This window comes from Pteronotus mesoamericanus, unplaced genomic scaffold, assembly GCF_021234165.1.
Source record: "Pteronotus mesoamericanus isolate MK-2021 breed Mesoamerican mustached bat unplaced genomic scaffold, CSHL_Meso_final contig_22, whole genome shotgun sequence".
Lineage (NCBI taxonomy): Eukaryota > Metazoa > Chordata > Mammalia > Chiroptera > Mormoopidae > Pteronotus > Pteronotus mesoamericanus.
The window spans coordinates 7,198,250-7,225,195 of record NW_026555090.1 but is presented as its reverse complement, the minus strand read 5'-3'; the positions used below and the strand labels follow the sequence as shown (position 1 = coordinate 7,225,195).

The window sequence follows — 26,946 nt, the reverse complement described above, 5'->3', positions numbered from 1 at the left end:
CCCGCGGAGTGTACTCTGGCCATCAAACCCAGGTATTTAAAAATTTCTTACAAAATTTGCTCTCTCTCGGTCTTTGAACCAAACTCAGCACCAGCAAGGCTCCATCCTTATCTAGAGAGGAAAAGTAGAATCCTTCCCTGGCTTCCGGGGGCAGCACCTGCACCTCCAGCTTTGCAGCATTTCAGGAAGCGCATTGAATGGCAGTCCCGCCTAAGGAGGCTTAGTCTGCTCGAGGTGTGGTGTCTTTTCTTCCCCTAACTCTTTCAGATTTCATACTTCATTTTACTTTGGGATTTTATGTTGGGACTTTCCTTTTGCTTTTCAGAAGGCATAATTGTTCACTCCAAAATTAAGATTTCCCTTCCCTGGCCCAACTAGACCACCCCCTATCTACTCATATATTCAAAACCACTTACTAAGCTCCCATGTTCCAGTCAGTACATGCTATGCTCAAAAATGAGTACCATTAGCCTCCATGTGGTCTGTTGGAATTGTTCATATCCAATTGTGTCTCCTGTCTTGTAACATCATGTACCTCTCTAATCTCTGCACTAGACTATTTTTTTAATATTTGGGCCAAATCTCCTTTTGGTATATAGAACATGAAAAGATCACCTCATCTCCAAGGTGCATGAGGTTAGATCCAAGAATGACAGGTTAGTGGTCTGCACACATCACGTGAAAATGTGGAGTCTGGAAATATTTGTAACAGACATAGGTGGCATTGGATTTTTCCTCTCCCGTGAGTACCTGGAACTGGATTTCCTGATGGGCCATTACATAAGCTAAATTCTGACCCAATTTCCCTGAAAGGAAAAAAGATAAAGTGTGGAGCAAGAGAGAAGCTGTCAAACATGCACCAGACCTCTTATGCATGCACTGCGGTCTCGCTGGAGCTGTTCACTAGCTGCATCCTCACACCACAGATGGTGAAAATTTACACCAGCACCTTCTTGGTGTTCCAGCTACCGAACAGAAATGCTAAAAGGATAATGCAAAAAGATGCTTGAATGATCAGGCTTTATTTTCCTCATGTGATACTAAATTCTCATCCAAGTTATTTGAGGCTGTGTCTCTGTGCATTCTCCTACATTGCTAACCTCTCTGTCACCATCTGCATCCAAGAGAAAATCAGTTGCCACTAATTTTACCTCTTTGTCATTTCTGAATCCATATCGTTTCTATCATGGCTACCACTGATCTTTTCATCTTTTGCTTCAACAAATGCTGATACTTCTTAACTCATCTGCCTACCTCCCAGGCATCTTCAATCCATTCTCGCTACTTCCACAAGTGTCCATCGAAACTGTAATTTCTCCATTAGTTGCTTGCTAAATGCAGGATAAGATCCTTTGGTAGAGAAAAAAAAAACTGCCTTTGACCTCTTCTTCCCGTCCTTATTAGCCTCACTTCTCCCATCTCGATGTAGTAGCTTCTCACTTCCTGAGGTGTTGCATGAGGCTGGTCTGACACCCTTCCTTACTCACAGACTCTTCTCCTTCTTTGTCTGGATCAATTCTACCCATTACAAGACGTACCTAGAGTGTTATCTCTGGAGGAAGCCGTGACTGACCCACTGTCACCCCGAGGGCGGGGAAACCTCCCTCCACGTTTCTGTAGTGCTCAGCGGTTGCACACACCACCGCTGTGGTAAAACCGCATCGTAAGCTTATAAAAAGCAGAGACCATGTTGTCTGCTGTCAGTTGAATTTTTGTTATTCAATAATCCAGAGATATAAAACATAAAGATTAAATAACTACCATCCAGCTTAGGAAATCAAACACGACTGATATAATTAAAACCCTCTATGGAGGCTGTGTTGTTTTCATCGTTTATATTGTCAGCGCTTAATGCATCTCTTGGCCCATAATTAGTGTTCAGGAGATGATTGTTAATCCAAGGTGCATAACAGCATGAGAATGGTGTGCTATCTTACGTACTATGGAGCATGCGCTTTGAGAAGGTTTGCAGCCATGTATAGAGAGGGACAGGGGTACTAAGGCAGTCACCATACTTCCTTGCTTTTTCTCCCTTGAGAAAAATGTTATTCCTAGGTGTGCGGGGGCGGGGGGTGGGAGGGCAGATCAAAGCCTTTAAGCCAGTGTGAAGCTACCTCATTCATAGAGAAGCTAACCCTCACCTTTGCCCTTTTTATCACCAAGCTCCGACTCACTGAGCCGTCTCACCCTACTGGGGTCTCCTCCCCCAAGAGCAGGTGTGGCCTCTGAGAGCCCCGGACTAATGCGGAGAAAACGATGATTCCTCTGACTTGCCACATGGAGCCTGCGAGCATTTGGAAGACCTGGGGCTTCCCAACTCTGGGTCTCAGGTGGAAGCTTTTCAAGTATTTAAACAGCCTCTACCTGTGTCACCACAAAATCCGCTCTGTCAGTTCAGTTTCCCGCTTCCAGCATGACTACCCGCATCACACAATGAGTGACAGGAACATTGTCGGGGGACATTGGGGAACAAATTTGCTCCCAATCCAGAGGTGTTTATCCCCAGGTAATCCACCTGGCGATCTTCTTATGGGTTCTTGGGACCCTGTACCAAACACCATCGTTATAAGAACGCAGAAAAGGTCTCTCCGTGGCCTGGAGGCTTCAGCATCCCAGCACTGAGGGTTTCACTCAACCCAGGGTAGGCAAGCTTTTTCTGTAAAGGAAAGAACATAAGTATTCTCAGCTTTGAGACCATACAGGTCTGCCACAACTACTCCACTCTGTCTCGGTAGCGTGAAAATAGCCAGACAATCCCTCAATGAATGAATGTGGCTGTGGCCAATACAACTATTTAGGGACAGTAAAATTTGAACCCTGTAATCTTCATGTGCCATTCAATATTATTTTATTTTTTCCAACCATTAAAAGTGGCCAAAACCATGCTTAGCTTGCAGGTTATACAAAAAGAATCAGAGGGCCAGCTAGGCCTATAGACCGTAGTTTTGCTTCCTCAACATCCATGATCTGATTCATAAAACGCCAAAAAGGCATAAAACTTACATATTTTAAATAAGAGAAATGTGCAGAATGCAGATCTATTATTGTTAATGATAAGACCGAAGGGAATCCAATTTCTCACTGGAAGGCTCTGAGATATTAACAGATAAGGAAATGCAAATTACAAGAGAGGCGAAGGAGAAAAGAATCCTCAGATAGACTGCTAAGGGCGGACGGCCCCTTAACCGGATGAGTCTGCCTCATGCCAGTTCTGTAGGGGTGTTTCTCTTTTTAAGATTGCCTGGAACTTTCTGAATCCCAACACATGCTAAATAGTATCTCATTCTCCTGGCAGTTTTCTCTGACCCCTGTTTATCAAATGAGTCTGCAAAGGGTTATTAATATTTATTGTGACAAGTTATAGCACAGGTTGTTTTATATGCATGCTATGAAATATTTTAATGAATGGAAATTAAATCAAGTTCACTGCATTCAGGAAAAAAAGTAAATGATCATTTTCATGATAATCTTTTCTTTTCTAAATTGGACCTTTAAGTGAGTAAGTCTAAGTAGTATTAAGGCTCTTAGTATAACGCCTGGCTGGGCTGGTGTTGTCAGACTCTGTAGGCCAGGCGTTGTTGGAAAGTTAGCGGGTTTCCTCCAGATGCAGCAGTTCCAGGACACGCAGCAGCCTCAGTGCTGAGTGGAATCATGATTCCTAATCACTCAGATACCGACCATTTGCCGAACCACCCATTGCAGAGGACCTCCCCGAAGGCCTCACAGGAGGAAGCCGCGAGCATAGCGTGGCCCCAGTGGCTCTGTGTCCCTAACACCCCTGCGATGCTACCATTCCTGTGCTGGTTGTGGAGGAAGGGAGGAGACATGTGACTGCGGAGAACTCTAAAGAAGAGCCTGTATGTGCCTCCAGGTCCACCAAGAGCCTTATGCCGGGAATGTGCTAGAGCTTCCCGGAGTGAACCACGCTCACCTCTCCAGCACAGCCCCTGTTCTCAGGCCGCAGCTCTAGCGCGCGCACCTTCCTCACGCGCACCTCCTTGAGAACACAAACACCGCTTAGGATCAGCCACGCAACTCTTTTTACCTCCCAATCTGTGTCGATGTCTTCACAGTTCGCCTGTCCTCCCACAGGACCATTCCTTCCTTCTGAGGCCGACTCCTCCATCGGAGCCAGCAGCCCGGCCCCTGAGCTCCAATTCAGGAATTTGTTCTCTTCCATCTCTTCTTCCCATTTCTGACTCTCCCTCACAGTTCTCACATTCTCAGCACCCACATTTATTTTTCCATTTATGTTTTTCTGTATTTCTTTACAAAATACTTTTGGATATATACAAAGTAATAAACACGGATGCAATTTTGAACAATGTTGCTAAGAAGAAACCCCTGGTGTGCCTGTGCAAGAGTTTCCTTACAACAAGAACCCAAAACTTAGATTACTCAATTGTCTGGTTTGTGCATTTCAACTTGAGGACAAAGTCCCAAGAGTAGTTGTACGAATTGACTCTCTGACCAATAGAGATACCTGTTCTCTCTGACCAATGCCACCTGTTCTTCCTGACCTCCCTAACGTTTGGTTTATCTAACATAATAATTTTTACCAGCAGGTATGAAGCAAAATATATCATTGTTTCCCTTTTCCTTATTACTTACGACCTTCGAGCATATTCTCAAGTGTTTATTCCTCTTCTGTGATTTGCCTACTTAGGTATTTTCCATTTAATTCTTGGGGTCTATGTCTTTTTCCTTAAGAATTTGTAAGTGTTCTTTATGTATTCTGGATGCTAACCCTTTTTTCATTATGCAGATTGTAAATATCATTTTGAAGTCCATATCTGACTTCTATCATGCTGATTTAGTGTAAATGTTGTAAAACTTACTTTTATATGCTTTATGCTTTTATACTTTTTATGCTTTATACTTTTTATGCTTTTTTGTGGTGTTTCAGAAATCTTGTCTTATCCAACATGATAAAAATAATCTCATGTATTTTGTTTTTAAATTATTACTGTTTTACTTTTCATATTACTGGTAACATCTTTTAATTCACCTGGAATATATTTTTGTATGATGTTTTAATTTTATTTTTTAATATTAATATTGAATTAACCTGAACATCATTTATTGATTAGTCCATCCCTTGGTGGCACACTGATTTTTAATATCAATTTTCTATTTTTATTTGGGTCTGTTTCTAAGTGTTTCACTCGTTCTATTTAGTTACCCGAGCACCACTGTAACTAACAAAGTATTACAAAGAGACTTCATTTCTGAGAGGGCAAATCTCTCCTGGTTCTTGCTTACAAATATCATGGCCATTTTTCACCCTTTGCTCTTCCAGATAAATTGTAGAATATGTTTGTCAGGATCAAAACAGAAACCTATTTGATCTTCTTATTGGAATTGCATCTTTATGACACTAGCAATACTGAATCATCCGCCCATGGACTCAACAACCTTCCTCTCTGTTCTGGGCTTCATTTACTCCCTTCAATACCGTATTACACTTTTTACATCAAGATCTTTGCACATTTTTTGTGTATTTATGACTGTCTGCCTTTTTTTTTTTTTTTTTTGGTATTCTAAGAAACTTTCTAAAAACTTTTTTTTGGTTGAAGCACAGAAATGCCATTTTATTTCCAGTTTTAATTTTATATCCAGCAGGCTTGTTGTGGAACATGCTTATGAGTTCTGATTATTTATGTGTATATTCTCTTAGATTTTCTATATAGAAAATTAGATTTTGAACAATGACAGCTTTATTTTCTTAACTATCCTTATACATTTAATTTCCTTTTTTTAACATTTTGCATAGCCCAGGACCTCCATATAATGTTGGATTAAAAACATATAACAATCACACTTGTCCTGATTTGAAAGGCAATATTTTAGTTTTTCACCATTAGGTATGATGTTTCTTTGGGTCTGGCTGGGATAGATATCTATTAAGAAAAGTCTCATTTATTCCTAGTTTGCTAACAGTAATTAGAAATTTTATGCATCTATTTTAATCATCATATTTTTAATATATTAATATAGTGGATTATTTTCATATATTCTTCTAATACATAACAGTCCTTGCATTTCTAGGATAAATCCTACTTGGTCATCATGTATTTATTGTTATATATTTAATAAAGATTTTTTAAAACTTTACCATATACTGCCTCATGTGTACAGTATTTTATCTAACTTTCAGATTTTGCCAATCTGGTAAAAAATAATAATTATGAGTAACTAACTAGTATATTTTTATTATTCTGAGTGAAGTTGAATGTCTGTTCAGATGTTTGCCAATCTGATTTGTACAAACAACAAGTAACTAAGCATAATTTCAGTGTACATTCATTATAACAAGTGAGGTAAAGCATTTGTTTATATTTTTTAAAAACATTTATACTTTCTGTACTGTGAATTCCCTTTTTGTGTCTTTCACTCCATATTTCTGTTGAGTTATTGATCTTTTCCTTTATTTGTAAAGAGTGTATACACACACACACACACATATACACACACACTCTTTATACATATGTTGTATATATATACACACTCTTTACAAAGTTTATATATATAATATATGTAGGGGAATTTCTTTACATTTTAAGGTTGGCTATTTAACTATAATTTGAATTCAACATGTATTTCCTGGTTTTTCTTTTTCAGTGAGAACATTTTAGTTCCATTCTCTTCGCAAACTTTGATCACACTATACAGTGTTATCAACTATAATCGCCATGTTCCACGTTAGCTCCTCAAATCTTACTCATCTTTTTTCTTCTCTACTGCATTTTTCATTTATTTTTGAATTCAATTTATTGAGGTGACATTGGTTAATGAAGTTATACAGGTTTCAAGTGCACAATTCTATGATACATCATCTGTGAGTCACATTGGTGCCCACCCCCAAAGTCAAATCTTCTTTCATTATTATGTATTTGACCTCCTTTACCCTTTACTACCCTCCCACCCCCATCCCTGTGAGAACCACCCTACCGTTGTCTGTGTCTATGAGCTTTTCTTTGTTTTTCTTGCTCACTTATTTGTCACTTTCAGTTTCATATCTCACATGGAACACTCCTCAGCCATGAGAAATGATGAAATACTGCCATTTACAACAACGGGGACGGATGCTGATGTATCACGCTAAGAGAAATAAGTCAGAGAGAAAAAAATCAAGAACCATACTAAGGGATTTCACTTAATCATCTTATAAAAGTTTGAACTCTTTTGCCAGTCTCTCACTATTTTCCTCACCCCTCAGCTCCTGGCAACCACTTTTCTACTCTGTTTCAATGAGTTTGACTTTTTTTTTAACATTCCTTGTGTAAGTGATGCCGTGCACTGTTGATCTTTCTGTGTCAGACTTATTATTTCACTTAACAGCTTGCTCTAGGTTCGTTCACATTGTCACAGATAACAAGATTTCCTTCTTTTTTAAGGCTGAATAGTATCCCCGTGAATATATACACACAAAATATTTTCTTAATTCACCCATCCATTAATGAACACTTAGACTCTTTTCAAACTTTGGCTACTGTGAATAGTACAGCAATGAGCATGGCAGTACAGGTACCTTTTCAAGATAGCAGTTTGGTATCCCTTGGATACGTACCTGTAAGTGGGATTGCTGGATCACATGGTAGTTCTATTTTTAATTTCTTTGAAGAATCATCATGCTCTTTTCCATAGTGCCCACACCAGTTTGCAATCTCACTAACTAAAAAGAAAACAAGGGTTTCCTTTACTCTACATTCTCACCAGCACTTGACTATCTTGGGTTTGTTTTTTTTTAATGTAACAGCCATTCTAACAGGTGTCAGGTGATATCTTATTATGGTTTTCATGTGCATTTTTCTGATGATTTGTGATGTTAAGCATCTTTTCATGTACCTGTTAGCCATTTATATGTCTTCTTTGGAAAACGTATTATCTTACTTGGTTTTGGGGGTTATGTTTTGTTGCTTTTACACTTTGCTTATAGTGTTTCATTATGTGATTTTTAATTTTTAAATAGAATTATCAATTTATATGTTTCAAATTTATCTTATATTGATAAAAGATATCGATGTTGAATTATAGTTATCTTCCCCACTCAGAGGTTATAAAGTATTTCCCTCATTTTTCTGATTGTTTTATGGTTTCGTTATTTTATAGTTAAATCATTATTCCATTTGGAATTTATCCTAGTGTACAGTGCAATATAAAGATTCAACCCTAATTTTTTTAAATCCCATTGTTCCTAATACTACACATTGAACATTCCTCTTTTCCCCACTGAGTTAAGATGTCATACTTATACTAAGTTTCATGGAGCTACCTCTGTTCTCTTCCCTTTTTCACTAATAAAAAAATGATAGCTCATTCTTTTCTTTTATTTTTAATTACAATTTATATTCAGTATTATTTTGTATTAGTTTCAGGTATACAGCATAGTGTGACAGTTCATTCTTGTTAAATATATGGACTTACCTGTATGTTTCTCATGGCCTTTTCATCAGGTCTTATAGCTACTTTACATCTGTTTTATTTATCCTGCTAAATATTAAGTTCCTTATGAGCACAATTTCTAGAACAGTAGTTAGTAGATACATGCTTTAACCAAAAGAGGAAAAGATTATCGAAATCTCCTGGGCTACCAGCTGTTGACCCAGGAAAAGAGGGTTCCATGTACCCTGTTCCATCCTTTGATGAATTATTTTCCTGACGTGATGTGGAGTAAATATGGTGTCTGTCCAGTTTCACCAGCCAAAGTGGTGGCACATGGCCTGAAATGAAAAGGACCTGTGTCCCAAGGTCGAGTAACATTATGTCCAGTTGCACCACACAGACAGATTCCAACGCTGTCCCTCTGTGCCCCATTTCTTCCCAGGAGAGATCCCAGATCTCTACTCTGATGATGAAGTTGAAAACATCATAAACAATGTGAGGAATGAAGTCAAGAGCCAAGGTCTGATTGACAACAGAGAGAACTGCTGGAAATTCTTCATAGATCGGGTTCGACGACAACTGAAGGTACGGAAGGATTTACTGCCTAGGGTAGACGGGACCAGGGATGATTCATGGAAGCCTCTGCTGATGTTTTGGGCATAGCGGTCCTAACTGATTGTCTAGGGAGTGGGAGGTGAGGGCGCAGTGCCCATCTCAGCCTCTTCAAGGATGCTATTCTCTCATCTGTTCCATGAGCAGTGGCCTCCCCCTGCCTCATGCAGGTTTAAGCTTCCCACTTGCTTGGCTAGAAAGGCTGGCTAGCAATTACAGATTGTTGTCTCTGCTGGATGTTTCTCAGTTTCCTGGGAAATTAAGACTCCAACGTTGGCCCTGGCCAGGTGGCTAAGTTGGCTGGAGTGTCATCCTGTACCCCAAACTGTTGCATGTTCGATCCTTGGTCAGGCCACATACTTAAGTTGCGCTTCCATCCCCAGTTGGGACACGTATGGGAGGCAACTGACCCATGGTTTTCTCTCTCTCATCCTTCCTCTCTCTCTGAAATCAATAAACATATGCTCAGGTGAGGATTAAAATTAAAAAACCCAGGTTGTATCTGCCCATCTATGAGTACGTCTCTGACACCTTTTTGGTTCTCCCACCCTTCTGACTTCTCAGGTGACTCTCTGCTTCTCCCCTGTGGGGAACAAGCTGAGGGTCCGCAGCAGGAAGTTCCCGGCCATTGTGAACTGCACGGCCATCGACTGGTTTCATGAGTGGCCTCAACAGGCACTGGAGTCCGTCAGCCTCCGCTTCTTGCAGAACACCGAGAACATCGAGGTGAGAGGCACAGGGAGACACTCCAGGGTTCTTTCCACCTCAGGGTACAAGGAATTGCACATCCAGAGTTTCAGGGTTCAGGTTCAGGCTTGGGCAGAGTTGTTGGAACAACGTCCCATGTGGCGAAGCAGCAGGGGTCGGGAGCAGCGACCTCCAGTCTTCACGGTGAGACTCTCTTTTTATTTCCTGCTCTCTGATTTCAGCCCACAGTCAAGCAGTCGATTAGCAAGTTCATGGCTTTTGTCCACACGAGTGTCAACCAAACCTCCCAGTCTTATCTGAACAATGAGCAGCGCTACAACTACACAACCCCCAAATCATTTCTGGAGTTCATCAGACTCTACCAGAGTCTCCTGCGCAGGAATGGAGAGGAGCTCAAGTCCAAGATGGAGCGGCTTGAGAACGGGCTGCTGAAGCTCCGCAGCACCTCTGCGCAGGTAGTGACATCCTTCCCATCTCAGCTGGGGGCCACTGAGAGAGGGTGGGAGCACCCCCTTCGCAGAGAACTTGGAGGGCTCACGCTTGAGGTGTGGAAATCATTTATGGTTTTCCAGAGGCCCCAGGATTATCAGAAACGGTATCAAGAGTTAAGACGGAACTCATCCTCAATTTCAGGTCTGGTCCGCTCACTCCCACCGATGCCGGAATCCGTCTTCTCTCTTCCTTTTTGTCATCTCCTCCTCCTGCATTGCTTTCCTCTCCATTCCACTTCCCTTCCATCTTTTGAAACCAGAAAAGATGGATGGTTGAAGGAAACAGTTGCAGGGTTCTACCAATTTGCTTTTGTTTCTTTCATCTTACAGTATCCTGTCAAAGGGCCACTGAAACCTAATTTCTTAAACAAATCCTGTCTCATTTCATGCATTTCCTCATGCATTGCTAAGTGGTCGGCCATCACAAAGGCCCCTGCTGTCCTGTCTTTGTTCTAACTTTCTACTCACTTTTCCAAATGGAACAAGTTTATTTCAGTCAACATACCATTGTTCCATTGAGAACTGGGGACAACTCTCGCACCTTCTCTGCCCCTGCTCACGCCCACCAAACATTGCTGGTCCCATGGTGGCCCCTTGCTATGCTCAGTTTACCGGCTGCCGAGACAGCCTCTCATAGGTGCTGACACTCCGTTCATTTGCACACCACATGTTCCTGCAGAAAGATAGCTAAGCCTTGCATGTACTGTCATTCTCTCAAAGCTTCTGATGGGTGTTTTTGGAACGGCTGTACTGAACATCCTTCTTCTGACGGGTGCTTTTGCTCCACTTCAGTTTCTTGATTCCCAGAAAGATATCTCACGGATTTCGGCTCATTTAGTGGGCGGCAGTGAACCTTGCAATCTGTACTCTTGTTCTTTCTCCTGCTTAAGAAATCTTTCTTCGATTATATGGTTTCGTTCATCTGCTCTGGCCTCTCCTCCAGGAGCAATCATTAGCCGGATGGGTTCCCTGTGCCCCGTTTCTATTATGTCCTCGCTCATTGTTTTCGTCCCTTTGGCCTTTTTCTCTACATTCTAGGGCAGCTCTTCAAGTTTATCCTCAACAATATAACTTAATAGTGTGTAATATTGCTTCTGCCTCCTATGCTTCCAGTGATGACTTTAATTATGCTATTACATTTCTAATATCCTACCAACCCTTCCTCGTCTCATCCTTTTTCCTTCCCTATGGCTTTTGTAGCCTGTTTTTCTGAAACAATATTACAGAAACCATTCTATCGATGATGCCAAACAGCTTCCTCGATGTTTTGTTTTTTTTTTCCAGATCCAATAATGGGTCACTTCAGAGCTCTCTTCTTCTTCTTAGTCTTCTAGATGCTATTTTTCCCCTTTTTATGTTTTTATATAAAAACCTTTTTTACCTTCAGACATGGTGAGACATCTGTTCAAACAATGTCAACAAATGGCATGTGATGACAATCGAGGTGATGATGACACTGTCTTTCCATTTGTGTCACGATTAAAGCCCTTTTTAGAGATCAGTTCAGAGCAGATTGAAGTACACAGACCCCAGTCTAGGTCCGAGCGGTTTACCTGGGGTGCCCCTCTGTTGTAGAAAGGTGACATCTTGTCTCTCAGTCACCGACTGCTTCTGTCAATCTCTCAATGTGTAGAAAACAGCATGAGAAAGAATCAGAATGCAGTACCATCAAATTTTTTAAAACATTTCCCACCTTTTCCTCTTTCTGTTTCTGCCCCTTCCACCTACTGTACCTTTAGAACATTCTGCATCCCCACCAGCCCCCTCCTGCCTTCCACCCACTCATCCCCTGGGAATTGCTGATCAGTCTGTGTAGAGGATTTTGCTGGGAGCGAGCAGTGTGTGAGGTGCTCATACGCTCACAGAAGAGCATGCGGTGTTCTGTTGTGTACCGACCCCGAGTCTTTGAGCAGGCAGTGAAGACAGCATGAATGCCTGTCCTCCTGTTTTTGGTGGTCTCCATTTAACAAGGAGAAGCCTGGTTATACCGTTAAGTGAGTCCAGTTCTCTCTGTGCACAGTTAGTGGAGAATCCTCCCAAGTCCTGGCACCAGGTCTAGTCTCTTCTCCTTCTGTCTTCTCTTCTTCAGTGAATAACACTTCTACCTACTCAGTTATCTAGGCCAGAAACTGGGACTTTATCTTTGACTCTTCCCTCTCCCTCGCTTCCTACATTTATACATTAACAAATTCTGTGAATTTTCTAAGTATCTCTCAAAAGTATCCCTCTTGTCGTCTCCCCCATTTTCAATGTCTCAATTTAGGACGCTTTTATCTGGATTTTTAATAAGCTCTCAGATCTCTCCCCCGTCCACACCTGCTTCACCCACAACCTCTTGCATCACCCATCGGGCCGAAGTCCTCGTGGCCATCGCTGGCTCTCCTCATTCCTCTCCCTCTCGGTCTGCACCCCACTTCAAATATGCCCAGAGTTCCACCTCTTCTCACCCCCTACACTGTTACTGCCCAAATCTGGGCCACTGCCTTCTTACCTGGAGGCCAGAATACCTGCTATTCATCTGTCTGCTTCTACTTTTGCCGCTCTGAAGTCTATCATCAACAGAGCAGCCAGAGCAATCAATCTAAAACATAAATTGAATCACACCACTTCTCTGCTCAAAACCCTGACCTAGGGATGGCCCTTAGGGCCCTTATTACAGTGGCTTCCAAGGCTCCTCCCAAACCCTGCCCGCTACCTCTCAGACCTCATCTCCCGCTACCCCATCCCTGTGACGTTCCTCTGCAGCCATGCCACTTCTTTGCTTTCTCCTCAGACGTACCAGGCCTTTGCATTGGCTGTTCCCTCTACCTGGATGTTCTTCCCTCTGAAATCCCCATGGCTCACTCCCTCATCTCCTTCAAATGTTATCTCCTCAGTGAATCTCTTAGGATCCCATTTCAAATTGTACCCCCTTATCACCCCCGATCCTCTTACTTGACCTTTTGCCCATAGCACTGACCCCTATGTAACATATTATATAATATGTGACTTATTTTAAATAACCAATATTTACTTATTGGGTATTTTTTTTGTTGCCTATCTCCATTTGTTGGATATAAGCTCTATAAAGACTGGGATCTTGTCTGTTTTATTCACTGGTATATCTGAAGTACCTAAAGTAGTGCCTGGACAGAGTGGGCACTCATTAAATATTTGTTGAATAAACAGATTAATTAATGAATAGCATTCTACTTTATCTCCTGGACTATTCTGGCAGCATTCCAGACCAGTACTACCCAATAGAAATATCCTGCAAGTCATGTATGCAAATTTAAACTTTCTAGTAGGTACATCAAAAAATGTAAAATGAGCCCTGGCTCATGTGGCTCACTCAGTGGGTTGGAGCATCGTCCCATAAACCAAAAAGTCACTGGTTCAATTCCCAGTCAGACACACACCCAAGGTATCTGTTTGGTTCCTGGTCAGGGCACATATGGGAAGCAATCAAAGGATATTTCTTTCTCTTTCTCTCCTTTCTCTCCCTTCATCTCTCTCTAGAATCAATAAATATATTGTTGGGTGAGGATTTTTTTAAAAATATAAAATAAAACAAGTGAATTTTATTTTAGTAGAATAATGTAATTATATATAACTTTATAACATCCTTCAATAATATATTTTATTTAACCCAATATATCCAAAATATTTTAATATGTTATCATTGTAAGAAAGTTATCAAGGAGTTTTTCTACATAATTTAAAAAACTAGAGTGTATGATGATACTTACAACACATCTTAACTGGGACAGGACGCATTTAAGTGCTCATTAACCACATGTGGCCAGTGAACAGCAACTTAGACATCGCACCTCTAGACCAGCCTCTCTCCTGCTCTTAGATTGACCTTTGCTCTAGCCAGAAGTCTGAGTATTCTCTCTTATGGGTCTAAATGATTTAGATAATGCAGTTCAGATTCTCGCATCCTTTTTAGAGCTTTTTATATTGTGTCCTTGCATGTTGCTTCACTGTTTTCGTCCTGTGTTCCACCGCATTGCCCCTGAGCTCCAACAGTGCTGTGTGTATTCCCACAGTGATCCGCAAGTAGTTCACATCGCTGTGTCTCTCCGTGGGCCCACATCTCCTCAGCCACTGTGTCAGTCACTGTGTGAGGCCAAAACAGCCTGCTGCCCCACTGCCCAGAGCCCTTTCTAGGTTCTGAGTAGTTACACATCATTCCCTTCTCTGTGGTTTCATCCTTGAATTACGTTTCTTCTCTTGCATGTATTATGCTGTACTGTTATCAGTCTTTCAGGGGCAGAAACCAGGACTCATTGGCACATAGTAGGTATTCTATAAATGCATAGATGCATATATGATATAGATAGATAGATAGATAGATAGATAGATAGATAGATAGGCAAATAACCAACAAACAAGTTCTAAATCACCTACAAGCTCATAGTGGGGATGGAGGATGGATCTTAGCAATACTGTGTACATGGTATATATTTCGTATTTATTGATCATTATAATGCTAATTCTTCTTATAAAAATGGGATCTAGGGATCCTAACTTTAATATAAATGCTTCATCTAGAATTGTTCCTTTGGAAAAAAGACTAAAGCACATCATTATAACCTGATATAAGGATAATGGGTTATCCTTATATTGTATCAGTATCCTACTACCCAATTATGACCGTTTTTGGTGTTCATAATCTGGTGGGAGTCGACTGAATTAATCTCACAGCTCTAGCTCAGAGAGACTCCAAATTTATTTAGCAATAATAGTTGTATTAGAAGCAGTAATGATAATGGTAATAATTACAATAATAAACAATTGTACAGTAAAATAAACTTTATAAACTTCAGATATAATTTCATGCTTAGCCTCAGCTGGTCAGAAATGTAACACTGGGTTGTGCAGTTTGTCTTGCTCCCCGGTTGTTCCTTCCAGCTTCTCCACACGCAAATGTATATCCGCCAACTGCCACCTCACCCACCCTGGTCCTCCAGTAGCCACCTTGTTGTGCATCTGCACCTCTGCTCCTCCTGCCAGTCTGGATGAGTGTTTCTTCTTTAACTCGGTGGTTGTTGGACTTCCATATAGTTTGATTTTCTGGCAGTTCTGGTTGTTTTTATTTTTTACATTGGTTGTTATTTTTCTTTTGGTTGCGCAAGGAGATGAAGTGTATCTACCTATACCTCCATCTTGGCTGGGACACTTAGATAGTTTCCCTCTTGAACCAAAGTGTCATGGCTGATGGGCAGCCATCTTGGTTAACACAAGTGACTCCATTTTGTTTTATGTACTTATGCTGTCTCAACTGGACCATTTTATTGGTCCTGCTCTCCACAAACTTGCTACACATTGTCAGTATTCATGAAGCTAGCAAGACTGAGGGAAAGAGTTTCTTCCGTGTCTGTGGCCCTCTTGCTATCCAGGTATGGGAGTGTCCAGATAACAAGAGATCCAGACAATGGTTCAAATGCTCTGAATAAGGGAAACAGAAAACTTTTAAGTAACCTATTTTGATGTCCTGCTGTGTTGCAGAAGAGCCATGAAATGCAGCTGAGTTATGCCCTTTCTGCAGCCTTATGGGGAATTGCCTTGTTCTGACTGGCGGGACACGCGTGTCCCTTCTTGCCACAGCTTAAGAGCTATAAAGTTCCCATTCACAGTGCAGGTCATTATTTACCTTGGGCCTGAGGTCATAAGCCATATCTGCAATCAATAAAACAAACAAAAGAAAAAAACGCCACTTCAATTTTCTCAAATCTCCCAAGATTTAAAAAGGAGCGAAAAGTTACTGGAGTGTTTGCTGACTGGAGTGATTATATGGTTCAATCATTTTGATTTAGAATTGCATCTTTGTCCTTGTAGAAATAACTCTCTGCAGCTGAACAACAGGAGATGGAAACGTATTAACCTTCCAACACGGGGATATAAGATGTGTTCTAGGGAGCAGGCCTCCACCTGAGGTTAACGCAAAGTCTCCAGTTTCCATGAATACACAAAATTAAAGAGCACTCTTTTTCTTTTGCTTTCTTTTCTTTTGATCTGCCACAAAGAAGGAATTATCAACAGCGTCTAAGCCTCTGCTTCATACTTCCTTTTATGTATTTTGCATCATAAAGCATTTGAATCTGTTTGGTGTTCCAGGAGCGCTGAAGTAATCTCCGGTTGTTGCGTGAAATAGACTGCAGAAAAATGAGAGACGAGGTCATTCTGGAATGTAAACTTTATGGGCCATAGTGCAAATACAAATGGCTTATCTACTTTCTAGAAATAAACAGATCTGAGCCTTCTATTTGCATGTGAAAGGGCCATAACTTTAGGCCAGTGAGTCTCAAACCTCAGTGAGCCTCTGAATCATGGGAGGGCCTGTGAAAACACAGGTTGCTGGGCCCCACCTCCAGCATCCCTGATCCAGTAGGTCTGGAGGGGGCCAAGGAATCTGCATTTCTAACTAGTACCCAGGTAATGCCGACACTGCTGGTCTGGGGGACCACACTCTGAGAACCACCACATTCCACTGAACTGAACATAGGCAGAAAGCCAGTCCTTTCTGTCCAGCTGATGAGAGAAATAGACAGTTTCCTAGATATGCCCATCCTTTCATTACTGCCTCTGAAATGCATATAACAAAGGAGCCTGGATAGGGGACCCGGCTGGCCTGGACCACCAAGATTCCTGCTGCCCCACTGCAACTTGGTCAACCTGGACTGTGGAAATAAATGAAGACCAGCCAAAGGAGAGCAAGCAAAAGCTGTTTATACAGAGCTGGTTCTAGCAAGAGAGTCTGCTAACTACACTTATGTTTTAGCTGAGACGCAAAGGCAGGAAGAGGAGGAGGAGAGCTTTCTAGTGGGAAGAGGAAAGGCCTGAGCCACACCCTGAGGGAGGCTGCTGGCTGGGACAGATGTAGGCAGGCTGACTAGAAGTGGGGTGTCCTGTGTGATCAGTCAGGGTGCATAGTTGACTCCCTCTGGTTGGTCCTAAGTTGGAAACAGAGACAAAAATTAAGGAAGTGGTCAGTGATGAATCAAGTCTTGGCCATTTGGGCTCAACTGTTACAAAGGGTATTGTTCTTCTCCTTGGACTTTTACCCAGACAGTAGTCTGCCTTCCTACAAGCCCAACTTACAGCAGGCCGGCATCCCGACCTGCGTAGTGTAGGTAACGGGTTGTTTTTCTGGGCAGGCTGCTACAGGTTGTGAGTCAGAGTTCTACTTTATGTATGGCCTGGCCACCGCCTGTTCATACATTCAGTCTCTCAGGATATACAATAGAGACACTCTTTATTAGTTACTAGATTCTTGTTATACTCCACTATGGCCAATTTCAATTAAACAATGACATCTTTATTAAGAGCTTACTATGTGCAAAGTATTATGTTAGGCACATGAATTTTTATAAGACTTAGACACCGAGGTCAGTGAGAAGCAGCCTGAGTCTTTTGGGCATTACGGAGAAAGCCAGGTGAGAACATGTGTTGCTTAGACTCTTCCACCTCGATGACTGTAGGGACAGAGGAGAAGGGAGTCCAGTGTCCCTGTCCTTTCCCAGGCCAGGGAGCTTGGTCCCAGCTAAGAGCTCTTCTCTTCAGGGTCTGATCCCCAGGGCCACGTCCAAAGTCCCTCTACTCCCAATAAGCCCCATGCATCTCTGCTGCAGGTGGATGATCTGAAAGCCAAGCTGGCTACCCAGGAAGTGGAGCTGAAGCAGAAGAACGAAGATGCAGACAAGCTGATTCAGGAGGTGGGCGTCGAGACCGACAAGGTGAGCAGGGAGAAAGCCCTGGCGGACGAGGAGGAGCAGAAGGTGGCCCTCATCATGATGGAGGTGGAGCAGAAGCAGAAGGACTGCGAAGAAGACCTGGCCAAAGCGGAGCCAGCACTCACAGCAGCCCAGGCCGCTCTCAACACCCTCAATAAGGTAGGAGGTCTGCGGGCCTGCGTGCCCTCACGGGCAGGGGCAGCTTCCTCCTCTGACCCAGGGACGGCTTCATACCCTGGCGTTCCAGAGAGACAAGGGCAAAGTTGGGAGATCTTGGAGTGGAATCCAGCTGTCACTGGATTATTCATTAAGCCAACAAACATTTATTTAAGTGGACTGTATGTCAGGCTCCACAAGCTACCAAATCGCAGAGACATGAGCCTTGGAACCAATCAGGACAGGGCCCAGAGATGAGAACTGACCTGCCTGTAGTCACAAACCTCAATATTAGATCCAGACTTTGGAATCCAAGCCCAGAGGTCATCCAACCATTTTACTCATATGTGCTATAGGGTACACACGCCTTCTAAGGCCCTATGAAAATGTTTAAGGCATGAGAGTAAAATAAGGTGTTATCTCCATAATATAAAAGAAAATCTACAAAATCAAAATTAGCAAGTATTCCATTGTCAGCCACATGTAACTAGGTATCAACTACATTTAACTCATATGCATAACCACTTGGCGGAACAAGTATGACTCTTGAGATGTATTCATAAGGCAGTTTTATTTTAGATTCCTTGTAACTTGGTAAGTGTGTTGGGGGAACATGTGGTTAGTTACGTCCTTTTATCATTTTTCACAGTTAAGCTTCTTTCCCCCTTGGATAACCATGGCTGGGGCAGGGCTGAGGGATGGAGTGAAGAGAAAAAACGGGGACAGGCTGATGTCATCAAGAGCTGGCATCAGAGAGAGAGTGGCCCTCTCTCGGTTGGGATGTCTTTTCCCTGCAGGTTGCTTTCTCCTCCTTCTGAGAGTCAAGCAATTCACTTGACCCTTCACATGGACTGCATGGTCAAGGTCAAGGTCAAGGTCTAAGACGGCTGTGCCAGCTGTGCTGTGCAAGCATCTTGCCTTGGTCCGTCGGAGAGACCTGTGCCTTCTCTCCCTAAACATGCTCTGAGGGCGTTGGCCCCCCATGCAGCGTACTGTCTCTAGTTCCACTGTCCAGACTCTGGCCAACTATTCTCGCATTCTAGATTTCTGGGGTGTCAATTAGACTCCGGGCCACTGTGTTGCTCCAACTACGGGGGAAACATTTAAGCTTTCTGAGTGGTCTTCTTAAAGCCCCCTCTAGACTCGAGGTGAAAGGGAGGGGCAGATGCCCCACATCTTCCCTTAAGGCAGAGTGGGCGGGACTCACCAACAATTCTCACTAAAAAAACATTTCCCTTATGCTTAAAATCCCTGACTCTTCTGTACCCTCAATGCAAGTGAGGGTTAAAGAGTCAAAATACCAGTTTTTTAAAACCTTTTCTTTTTGATTTTTTCTGTGAAAACATTCTTTATTGGTAAGCGACACTTGAAAAGTTTTTGATTATTTATGTCATACAAAACAACTGACTTCACACATGGTTGTCTGACTGCTCATTGAGACAAATTCTTTTTTGAGATGATTATAGATTTTAAAAGTTACCATGACTGTAGAAGTAAAAAGAATGAGGAAAATGGCTCTAAATAAAGCTAAATACTATGTAGTTCATGTAAGTCTTGTTCATCCCTTCTGGATGTTGAATTCTTTCTTTCTCTTAATGTAAATCTATTTTGGAAGATTATTATATACAAAAATGGCTATTGTTTTTTATGTGCACGCAGATGATAAAAATAAACAAGAATACAAATTTCAAGTAATTTTATGGGGTTTGGCTACTTTCCCCCTATTTTGTTACTCCAGAACAGGGCTCTGCCCTTTTATGTAAAACGCTCATTTTTTTTAATAGATTATTTTCTTAGGAAGATGATTTTGCTCCTGAGAAAATGTAGTATATCCCTGGTCATCTTTTTGAACTGAGATTGACTTTTTAAACTATTTTTTATATATTATCCAAGTTGTTTTCAATGAGTGGAAAGAAACAGGGTATCCTATTCTGAGGAGAAGACTTAGGAATAACCTTCATATTCTATATTATGACACTCAGAAAAGATTTTGTTTGTGGTAGTGGGATTTACACTTCTAGCTGTAGAATTTCTGGGAGCACTCCTGGTATTAAAACCCCAAATACAGCTAAATCCATGGCCTAAAAGTAACCAGACACCCCTGAGAAAGGTGAATTCCAAATCTCTTATTGGCACATTCAAGCCAGTTGACAGCAAGTAGGCAAAAAAGACTTTTCTAGATTCCTGGGAGTGGGGTCCACAACAAACACCTAAAAATACAGAAGTGGCTTTGAAACTGGGCAGTGAGTAGAGGGTAGAAGACATGTTAGGAGCATGAGAGAAAAAGCCAAGAATCCCTTAACACTGCTAGTGAGGGCTCAAAGGAGGCAAGTCACATGGTAGAGAATTGCCACAGAAAATGTCTACAGTGTTGTGACTAGACTGTGACACCTTCTTTTTATTAGTTCCGCACAGCCTCACCTCACTTTGGAAGGTAGTATCTATAGGCTTGGGGTCTCAGCAAATCTGAGACTAAACGTGGTACATTGTAAAATCCTGTTGAGTATAGTTCCATATAAACTGTACTTACTGTGACATATGAATGCATTTTAGCATTTTTACGTAGGGTGGGGCTCCCTAAAAATAAGAGTATGAAGGGCCTATCAAGGCCTTAGGTTGGCCTCTTCCCTACGTCTACAGAAAACACCGGATTTCTCCACCAGGAACGGTTGGGTGTCATTGGGCAGAACAGGGATTGGAGTTGCAGCCCAGTTACGCCACCACTTCTCGCCGAGACCTTTCAACATGGCCAGGCCAGGCTTCGCGCTGACCCCTGACCGTGGCTCCCGTATCAGGCCCTAGGCCTTCAGTGAGGCTCTGGTACCCTTCCCCTCCCCAGCCTTTAGGATCCCCTCTTCTTTCATCTCATTCCGAACCTGACTCATATCTCAAAAGCAAGCATGTTCTGCTTTTTATAGCACACAAGGCGGACCACTTTATCGATGTCCCCTCGCGCGGTGTCCGCTGTCACAGCATAAGCCCTTTTGACACAGGGATTATATGTTCTAAAATGAGCTGAGCTTAAACACTGGCTGCACTGTTTATTCTGTGTGGCCCTGGCAATGATTCTACCTTCTCTCAGCCTTCATTTCCTCCTGCGTAAAGCAGAGGTGATAGTACTGTAGTTCCCACCAGGCGTTGCGGGGATTAACTGAGACGACGTGTGAGAAGTAGCTGAGAGATGGCAGCCGCTCGGTGAATGTCGGCTGTGGATGATGTCATAACCAGCGCTAGCTTTGCTTTTTCCACGAAACTGGAAACAAAGTGAATGCCCATAAATACTTCTGGTTAATTTGTTGGCTGGCTAGTTAGTTGATTAGTCATTGGTAGAAATAAACGTGAGTGCCTACTATGTGCCAGACCATGTGATGGGTACTTTCTTCTAATGAGCTATGTAACCTGCCACAAGGCACTGAAGTTCTTGGTCCCTCAGTTTCTTCTCTTTACCATATAGAAAGGGGCAACTAGGAATTAGTGGACTCTTATCTCACACTCCCACGGAATCTATTAGCAAATCCTATCAATCCGACCTCTAAGATATACCCAGAATTCAAATGATCTGTGCTCCTGCTACCAGACTGGTCCAGGCCACCATGGCCTCTTCGCTGGACTGGGGCAGTGGCCTCTCAGTTGGCCTCCCCGCTGCACCTCTGCTACCATGATTTTACTGCTTTGCCCACCGCAGTAACATGATCTTTTAAAGACAGCAGTATGGCCATGTCGACCCTCTGTTTCGAATCATCCACTGGCTTCCATCATATTCAGAATAAAACCCAAAGTCGTCACCGTGGCCTTCGGGAGCCCTATGCGATTTTGCCTGGCCCACCTCTCCAACTGCGTCAGTTACTACACTTCCTCGTCACCCAGCTCCACCCACACTGGCCTCAGGCTGCGTCTCCAAGGCTCCCAGCACGATCGCACCGCAGGGCCTTGGATCGAGAAATTGACTCTGTGGACCGCTCTTCTCCCAACATCCCCATGGCTCCCTCCTCTTCTTCCTTCAGAGGCTTGCCCAAAAGTACCTTCTCTGAAAACAAATAATAAAGGTATTTATCAATTTCAGAAAAAAAATTAAGGCATACAAGAAGAAAATATAACCTGAGGTAAATGGTATTAATCATCATCATGTAAATACTGAATGTTACTTTAACTAAAAAAAAAGTATGTAAACATAGTGGGGAAAGGACCATTAGGAGGGAAAGAAAGGCAGTAAAAATAGCTAAATATTCACACTCCCCCGTAGGGAGTCACCTGATAACATGTAAAAATTTTTAAAGATACACAACATAACCATGTTCTTTATGGACAAGGGGTGGAACGTAGACGTAGTGATGGAAGGAGTTCTAAGTGGTGGCTTTCGGGGAGCTGGAGCTGGAGTGTGGTGGGCATGTGTTTTGTTCTAAGCCTGTAGCTCTATTAGACTTTGTAAGCCCTGTGCATGTATTACATTAACAAAAATAAAACTGTTTAATTATTAATGGCTTGCGAGCCCAGAGGAGGGCACAGCTACCTGCCTGGCCAGGTAGAACTAGGGCAGGGGAAGCCCTTCATGAACTACAGGGTGAGCATTTTACTAGGTAGAGAAGGAAGTAAAAAAGATTACCCAGAGAGGAGCCATGTTGCAAAGACTCGGACATATGAAAGGGTGCGGCGTGTCTGAGCCGGGGGTACGCAGTGGGCGCCTCAGCGGCTGGCGTGGAGATGAGTCTCTACAGGTGGATTGAGAAAGATCATTAACTGCCCCGCCCATCACTGAATAGTTCAACTGTGGACCAGAGTCCACAGGTGGCAACCCACTCTTTAAATTGAGATATAATTGACATATAATATGTATTAGCTTCATTGTACAATATAATAATTCAATATTTGCATATATTAAATAATCACTGAAATAAGACTAGCTAACCCATCCACCACACAGTTACAGTTTTTGTCTTGCGATAAGAATTTTTAAGATCTGCTCTCTTAGCAACTTTCAAAATGCAACATACTATTGTTACATAGAGTCGTCATGCTGTGCACTACAGCCCCAGGGTTCCTGTTATAACTGCAAGTTTTTAGCTTCTGACCCCTTTGCCCATTTCGCCCACTCCCCACCCCCTCCCTATGAAGTGGGCTAGATCGACGGTACCCCATGTAATAAGAAGAGTGTTATTTCATGAACCTGAGGACCCCTGGGTACCCTCAAAGCCCCTGCATTCACAGGATTCTGGTAGTTAAGAACCACTTCCCTGTTTTCTCATCATTTTCAAAGTTAACAATGAATCTTTAGTTCATACATAGAAAACCTGTAAATCAGAGCTGGGTAGTAAGTCTTGCACATTTTAAGTTTCTGGCTTTGGCAGTTTCATTTCACTTTTATAGCTAAACTGAAATAAATCCAATAAAACTTTTCCTGCCTAGGTGAGGAATAGTTTTGCCTGCAATTTCATGGCCCTTTTTTTCCTCCCACAAAGTTATTAGGAATTTTCCATTTATTTCTGTTGCATTTTTTTACACTGAACTTAGTTTTTTATTATACAAATAACATATAATGACACATTGTAAAACTAATTCAAATAGTATAAAATATATAGGGCAAAAGAGAAAGTCGCCCTCCTTCTCGCTCCAGTTCCAGTTCTCTCCCAAGAGAGGACTCCTGCTCTGTGTATATACATCTGTGCAAACACATATATATATATACTGTATCATATTTTAAATATAAATGTACAGGGTGAGGCAAAAGTATGTTTATAGTTTTTTATATGGAAAAAATACAATAATTAATAAATAATCATATAAGAATAAAATCTGTTTCAAATACTCACAACTGTAAACGTGCTTTGTCCCACCCACATAAGGCCGGCTGACTTTCCCTCATGACATAAGACTGCTTCTTGCCAGCACATACGTTGAAACATTATTTAGTGCTTCACAGTGTTCCATGCGATAATTGTGCTCGATGTTATTTAGCCATCGTTGAGGGTTTAATCAGTCTGTCTCTCCAATACACATACCCTTGTGCATACGTCTTTACTGCATACAGGCAACTATTTCTCCTAAATTCACCTGCTTGGTAAAACAACACGGCAGGCTGGATAGCGCATCCTCCTTCCTCAAAGACACCTACGCCCTAATCTCCAGACCCTGAGAATTTTAATTCATATGGCAAAAGTGACTTTGTCGGTATGATGATGTTAAGGATCTTCAGATGAGGAGATTATCCGGGATTACCCAGGTGGACCCTACTGTGTCCTGAGCGGCCTTGGAAGAGGGAGACAAGGTCAAGGGAGAAGGCGATGCGCTGGACGAAGCAGAGCGGGTAGGAAGAGCTGATCCTGCCGATCTTAGATGTTTACAATCGCTTTGTTCTCAATAAGAACAAAAATTTTTTCATTTTTAAACAATTATAAGTGGTTTCATTTTAATAAGACGGGCATCCTTTCAAATATTTGTATTTCTTCTTTCATTCCTTGCTTGTCCAGATTCTTTGTCCATTTTCCTGTAATAGTTTCCTTTTTCTTATTCATTTACCTTCTTTTATTATAAATTCTTACTGTTAATCCCTTGGTGTATATGTTATGAGTATTTTCTCCTATCATTTGATTTTATACTTAATATCAACAAGTCATATAAAAAGCAGATTTTATAAACAAATAATTTTGAAAATTCTAGGGTTAGAGAATTGAACAGAGACTTCTTTCCTACAGGACGTCTTAAGGCCTCTCTTATGTAATAAGCTTGATACTAAAAGTTATAGAGAAAATAAAACCTCCGATTAACCCACTTATGAATAGTGATATAAGACATCTACATAAAATACCAGTAAATCAAATTACTATGCTACCAAGTGATAAGCTTTCCATATATAATACTGTTTCCATATATAACACGATGCCACCAACGGATAACTTTTCTATATGTGAGACTAGTCATACAGCCATACCCAACCATAGATCAAAGAAAAAACTCGGCAGGCATTTCGAGAAATGCCAAAATGGCACTTAAAACAAATTAACATCCATTCTTTCTTAAACTCTTAGGAGAGTAGGAATAAATGGTTATTTGGATCTTTTGCTCAACATGGGAACCAGTCCTGATCCCAGAGCACAGCACCCCGTCTCCTGGCAGAGCTTGGGGGGCGTTCCCACCAACAGAGAAGCAGAGCTGTGGTCGCTGCCACCCGGAAAGAGAGGCCCAGCGCCGCTAGCCTGTGCAACAATAGATGAAAAGCAGCTCTCGGCGGCACGTTACAAAATACCAGACAAATGCATTATTATTATTCATAGATGCCATAAAAATATAATAAGATGACTAAAAGGGAAGTGCTAAATGCCCATCACAAAATAATTTACAAAACTAATAGCTTTCTCAATATCAGCAGTACCCACTTAGAAATATAATATTTTCAGAATAGCAACCAAAACATAAGGTACAAATAAGCATAGATAAATTGGTTGAAACTATGTGAAGAGAACTATGCATCTTTTTTTGAGAGATATAAAACATTGTATGAATAGAAAAATAAATATACAGGGCCTGGCACAAATAATGCCCCTTTTTTATTACAAAATCATAAGCAGGTAATTCTGTAACATAACACTATCACACTCAAGCACACCATAGGACGTTTTAGGTAAAAGGTTCAAATTAAAACTATAAACTATTACACCCATGTTATTACCCTACCAACTACACTCAAGCAGGCGTTACTTCTGCCAAACCCTGTATATACCAAGTTTGTGTGTGGGATTATTCATTATTATAAGAATGTTGCTATTCCTAAAATAATTTTAAAGTTAAATGTAAGTCTAATTTAACTCCAGTTTGATTTTATTTAGTTGTTTCTAATGTCATTAAAAGTTAATAGCTGGCTAATGTCATTTAACCAGCTATTAAAGATTTAACATAAATGTCCAAAACTATGGAGTTGGCTAAATAAATTATGGCTCATCCAAATGAGAGAAAACACTTAAAATCTTGTTTTACAGAAATAACATTAAAAAAAGTTTAAGATATAATTTGCAGTGAAAATCAGGTTCAAAAATATTACAAATAGAGATTGATATGTGTACGTGTGTGTATACACATGAATATATGTATATAGAATAAGCCAGATATGTTTGTTCATATATATTCATTCATGACTTTGTTTTGATACACATACTATGTTTTTTCCTGTACATACATACTTATGATACAGTTCACTTTGTAAATTAGGCACAGTAAGAGATTTACAACAATAACCAATAAGAAACTAGAACAGTTACAACAATACACTGTAAGAAAAGTTATGTGAATGTGGGCCCTCTCAAAATATTGTACTATCTTGCACTCAGCTCTCTTCCTGTGATAATGTGAGATGATAAAATGCCTTATTAAGTTGAGACTCACCTTTGCCCTTGAAGGAAGCACTTTAGGGCTCCTCTCTGGCACATCCGAAGGGCCAGCGTCACTGGTCTTGCGCTTCGGGGCTTCCCTAAGTAAAGTGAGCGTGACCAGAACACAAGCACTGCGACACCGTGACGGCGATCCGACGACCGAGAGGGCTACTCAGTGACTGGCGGACGTCAGCCTCTACGGCGAGGAGGCGCTGGACAGAGGACGATTCGCGGGCCCCGAGGACGGAGCGGGTGGCACCAGCTTTCATCATGGTCTCAGAACCATGCACAACTTACAACCTGTGAATTGTCTACTTCCGGGATTTTTCGCTAATATTTCGGACAGCTGTTAATAGTGGGTAACTGAAAGCAAAACCACAGACAATGGGGGAGCGACTGTACTCGACCCTTTGGCCCCAGCCAGCCCTCTGCTGAATATGACAGCTCTGTCCGTTTCCTTCTCCAAAGGCTTTGCTCGCGCTCTCTCCCTCTATCTCCACCCCCCCCCCATCCCGT

The 26,946-nt window shown here is 41.8% G+C and overlaps 1 protein-coding gene across 2 annotated transcripts in view; it reads left to right on the top strand.

Annotated features, from left to right (window-relative positions):
• DNAH9 (dynein axonemal heavy chain 9) overlaps nucleotides 1-26,946 on the top strand; it is a 301,438-nt gene that overhangs the window by 194,514 nt on the left and 79,978 nt on the right. For both annotated transcript variants that reach the window (XM_054571228.1, XM_054571229.1), the window contains exons 46-49: nucleotides 8,828-8,970; nucleotides 9,562-9,723; nucleotides 9,927-10,160; nucleotides 17,813-18,073. In XM_054571228.1, the coding sequence (XP_054427203.1) occupies nucleotides 8,828-8,970; nucleotides 9,562-9,723; nucleotides 9,927-10,160; nucleotides 17,813-18,073 (800 nt within the window). The remainder of the gene's footprint in view (nucleotides 1-8,827; nucleotides 8,971-9,561; nucleotides 9,724-9,926; nucleotides 10,161-17,812; nucleotides 18,074-26,946) is intronic.